At 46.6% G+C, this 4,951-nt stretch overlaps 1 protein-coding gene across 1 annotated transcript; it reads left to right on the top strand.

The window, feature by feature from the left end:
• Nucleotides 1-2,360: 2,360 nt before the first annotated feature.
• Nucleotides 2,361-4,049, top strand: LOC147702360 (uncharacterized). The gene has a single exon (XM_086928779.1). The coding sequence runs from the start codon at nt 2,361-2,363 to the stop codon at nt 4,047-4,049; it is 1,689 nt and encodes a 562-aa protein (XP_086784905.1).
• The last annotated feature ends 902 nt before the right edge of the window (nt 4,050-4,951 follow it).

The raw sequence follows: 4,951 nt of genomic DNA, 5'->3' as shown, positions 1-4,951 counted from the left end.
CAGGCTCTCCCATTCGCAATGGAGAGTTTGTGCGCTTGTTGTTAGAAGCGTTGCAATGCCCAGCAGGTATCGCAGTTGTGAAATGCACCGCACATACCAGAAACATGGACTTCGTGTCACAAGGCAATAGGTATGCCGACGAAGTCGCACGGTTTTGTGCAGAACAAGGGTACTCTTTCACAGAGGTGGAAGTGGGTGGAGTAAATGTAAGAACTGAATTAGCTATGATACTGGAGACTGTCGACTCTTGGGATGAATTGAAGTGCATGCAAGAAAATGCCCCTGATTTTGAAAAGGAAACATGGGAAAAGGCAGGATGTGTGGTGGGTGAGGCTCATTTCTGGGTCTCAGCAGATGGCAGAGCAGTGTTACCAAATGAGATGGTGAGCCCAATGGCTAGACAAATACATGGTCCTGTACACCTAGGGAGGGACGCTATGTTGAGAGTCTTTAGACAGACGTGGTACAATCCTAAGTTCAGAATAGCGGCAGAAGCAGTGTGCCAGCGTTGTGTGACCTGTCAGCAGTTGAATGTAGGGAAAAAGACACCAGTTGCACTGAGCCACATAGGGAGGTCGGGGGGCCCATTCAATCGCATGCAATTGGATTTCATCGAATTGCCGAGGTGCAACCGCCTCCGTTATGTCCTGGTGGTTGTTTGCGTATTCTCCAGATGGGTTGAGGCATACCCTACACGTAGGTGCGACACCCTCACAGTGGCTAAGTTACTGCTTAGGGAGCTTATTCCGCGCTTCGGGGTGCCGGCCTCTTTGGAATCAGATAGGGGAACGCATTTCAACAGCTCGCTTGTGAAAATGATTTGTGCGGCTCTGAACATAGATCAGAAATTGCATTGCAGCTATCGACCAGAAGCCTCAGGAATTGTGGAACAGATCAATAGCACCATTAAGGCCAGACTTGCAAAAGTGTGTGCATCACGTCTCTGAGTTGGCCTGACGCTTTGCCATTGGTCCTTATGAGCCTCCGTAGTACCCCAGATAGAAGAACGGGGCTGTCACCTCATGAGGTGTTGATGGGGAGAGCAATGAGGTTGCCGTCTGTACCAACTACTGCACTGTTAAACATCACAGATGATATGATCCTGGATTATTGCAAGGGGCTGTCTGACGCCATTCATTCTGTGTCCCTTCAGGTGCAGGCTGCCGAAGTTCCATCGTGCCAGGACCTGTGCCACGACCTGTGCCCTGGAGACTGGGTGCTTGTGCGCAAGCACGTGAGGAGTAGCTGCCTGGATGTTCGTTGGCGTGGGCCCTTCCAGATCATCCTGATCACGAACACTGCCGTGAAGGTGGGAGGCCTGCCCAATTGGATCCACGCGTCACATACGCGGAGGGTTCCAGCACCTCTGGAAGAAACAGCTCCTCTCTCGGATAGACGTCCAGCTGAGGACCGAGAAGCCATAGAGGGGGCTAGCCAAGCTGTAGAGGTGCCCACTGAAGAAGGGTACGAGTCTGACCAAGCTGAATACGGTCAGCACAACAGCGAAACGGACGACGCTACTGAAGGAGAAAGTAGCTGGGAGTACGAATCGGACCCTGATCGGTCTGACAGAGAAAGTGAACAGACCAGAAGAAGAAGGAGTAGAAGGGTACGTGGAGAAGCTAGTTGGCCACAAAGAAGGAGCTCTAGCCTGAGGTCAACTCCAGAGATAACCCTTCCTCCGATATCAGAGGATTCAGACCCAGAAGAAGGTGCTCAGGGCGCTGAAGCACCGGCCTTGAGAAGGTCAAGAAGAGTGCGTGTGCCTAACCGCAGATACTCCACCCCTGAGTGGACATATCTGGCGACAAATGTCTTTGGAACAGAAAACAGGGAGGATCCGAGCGGTGGTGGTGTCCAGCTCTGAGCCCATCATCACAGTGGAGATACGACTGTTAGTACCCGGAATAGAACAGGAAGGGTCACTGACATTCATGCTCCCCAGACCTCCCCGCCTCAGTAAGATAAAGCACATGTTTTTCACAGAATTGCAATTCCCCGATTTTGGTACCAAGATAACAGCCCATGAAGAGCACAATCTTCGTTTGGAAATATTGAACTATGCTGTCGAAGCTGCAGGCGCAAACCTGATTGTGGATGCTTAGAGACTTTGTAAATAAGCAAGAAGAAAAAGAAGATTACCTAGCGCCCAGGAAGCAGAGAATTTTAGGGACCTTCCCTTGAGTTGACGGAGAAGGGCTAGGGTTGTCTGTATTGAGCTATTAAAGGACCTTTTGCGAAGAAGGTTGTCAGCTTCCAGTTGTGTGGTTCTAAGGACAAAAGGAGTAAAAGAGACTGTAAAGGAACGAGAAGAAAGGAACTTTGTGCAGAGATACGAGAGAGCCACATTGTCTGACGAAATGGAAGCCGGCACCTCGAACCGCAGAGCTAAATGTATAATAGGCACACTAATAGTAGGAGTGATAATATTAATAGTTTTAGTTGTCACTGTTTCTTATGTAGAAGGACATGAGGAAGAGGCAAAGGTAACCGTTGTGAAAGCTGTAGAAACGCCTATACCCACTGTTGCTGGTGAAAAGGGGGAAAACACTCAAGAGAAAGCGTTATTAGCTGCAGAGGCTCGCAGGTTACACGTAGATGAGTCCCAAGGCGACTTTAGGTCAAATGCTTACGCTAAACTTCTATATGAATACGTGGATGCCATGGAGGTAAAAGACTGCTACGTCTGCATGCAGTTGCCGGCGTCTGTAGATGAAGGCATTAGATATCATCACCTCCCGCTGACATATGGCATTACATGTAGCTTATTGCTTAGTATATTCTATGGGAGAGATAGTTTTGAATACTACTTCTCCAATTATGACTCAGTGTTGCCAGAAGTCCCAAATTATAAGCAGATGAACAAGTGGGACTACTGGAAGAGTGAAGACAGATTGGCCAAGTTCTTCATTCCTTGGATTACTCTAGATACTTCACATGCCCGTAGAAATAACCTGACATGCAAGGTGTCAGAAGTCGAGAAAAGGTTCATAGGGCAGGTGGATGATCGGTACAGGAGACAAAAGATTTTGAAAAAATCTGGACAATGGAAAACAGATTGGACCGAGGAAGAGAAGGCACATAAAAGAAAGGGTAGTAGTGGTCCAATAGCTTTAGATAAAACGCAGAGAGGAAAGTTATGTCTTCACCGAGCCAAAACGTATTATGAAAATGTATACGTGGGAGAAGTCAGCTGTGAACATGCTTTCAACTTAGAGTATTACACCAAAGATTTCCTGAAGGGAATGCAAGTGATTCCAAATGTATATTTTGTTTGTGGAAGGAATGCCTATGTGAGACTACCCGATAACTGGTATGGATCATGTTACCTGGCAATTATCTTCCCCAAAATATATCATGCCCAAGATTTAGAGATCATCGAGGGCAAGACGTCAGCGAGAGGAAGGAGAGATATAGGAGACGCAGAAATGGTCGGAGATGTATTTGGAGCTGTGTTCCCTATGTTGGGATTAATCCTCAATGATGTCAAAATTAGACGACTGGCAACAGTCGTAGACAGGTTGTCTGCCAGCACTGCTCAGTCCTTAATGCTGGTAGAAGGAGAGATGCAATCGATAAGGGCTATGGTTCTTCAGAACCGTCTTGCCTTAGACGTCCTATTAGCAAAAGAGGGCGGAGTCTGTAAGGCTTTGAAGGTCCAGGAATGTTGTACCTACATTCCAGACAATTCCAAACCCCTTGAGAAGGTTATTAGGAACATAACTGATATTCACAAGGAGATCGAAGACCTGAGTAGAGAAAATGTCTGGGAAAAGGTGGGCCACGGGATGAGTGAAGCTGGAGGTTGGCTCACCTCATTAGGCAAAAGCTTTGTGTGGTATATCCTGAAACCTATCATCATCATATTGATCTGTGGGATCGTGTTGTGGGGATTGGTGAGGGTATTCAAATGGTACAGAGCCAGGAAAATTGAAAAAGCTCGGGAGGAACAGCTGCAGAGATTGGCTGCCATACAAGATAATCAGTACAGGAGTCTGAGGGCTCTGGAAACGCAGAAACGAGCTATGCTAGCAATCACTGCAGTTTAAAGTGTTAGTGATGACCCCGAGAGGTCATCAAAGGGGGGAACTGAGAGAGCGCAAACTGACTTAAATGTATAAGTACCTCATATTTACATGTAGTAAGCACAAGTCATGAAGAGAAATGCCATGAGTGCTAATAGTATCTGCAACTATATTCTGAAATGTATAATTAACCTAGAAATTTAAGTAGAAGTGGAACTAATGCAGAAATGTGTGAAATCATATGATTTTATTAGATGTGATAATTCCTGAATCCATGTCGTGTAGCTGCTAAATGAAAGATGGCATGCGGGTAAACGTAGAACGTGGTAGGCCTCAGGGCCAGAGATGTGTTTCCTTTTCACGACATGGATTGCACTAATGCTTTAGCAATAAGAATTGATGGGCCATGATTTATAGATGTGTTTATTGGATAACAGAACAAGAGTATTAACATGCTATTAATTAATGTAGGATTTGAATGTTATAATCATTATGAGAAATGCAGTAGGCCTGAAAATGTTATAACCTTTGATTTACACGTATTAGTCTGGGCCGAGAAATGTTGCAGACCTTTTTGGACGTCTATGAGAATTGGGATCTTGGCCGCAGATGTCTGTCTGCAAGAGAAAGGGGGGATCCAATTATAAAGACATGAATAGAGGGTTGTTCAAGAGAAGGCCCAGACATGGAGGAGGGTTCCGGAATGTTTTAAGGGGTATCAGCGGGCCGGAGAAGAGTCTGAGAAGCAAGGTCAACTCTTACGCACAAAGCCCAACACGAAGCAGCATGGAAAAAGCCAGAAAATATACCACGTGAGGGGCGTCTCTCGAGGGGCGTCCCAAATGTTGTTGACTGTTTTTGTATTAGGGACAGCACCCCTGGGTGGAGTTAGAGCAGATGCCTGAGGACCCTCTAGAGAGCGGATG

This window comes from Lissotriton vulgaris, chromosome 7 (assembly GCF_964263255.1).
Source record: "Lissotriton vulgaris chromosome 7, aLisVul1.2, whole genome shotgun sequence".
Taxonomy (NCBI): Eukaryota; Metazoa; Chordata; class Amphibia; order Caudata; family Salamandridae; genus Lissotriton; species Lissotriton vulgaris.
The sequence above is the reverse complement of the archived record's forward strand: the minus strand, read 5'-3'. Positions and strand labels throughout refer to the sequence as shown.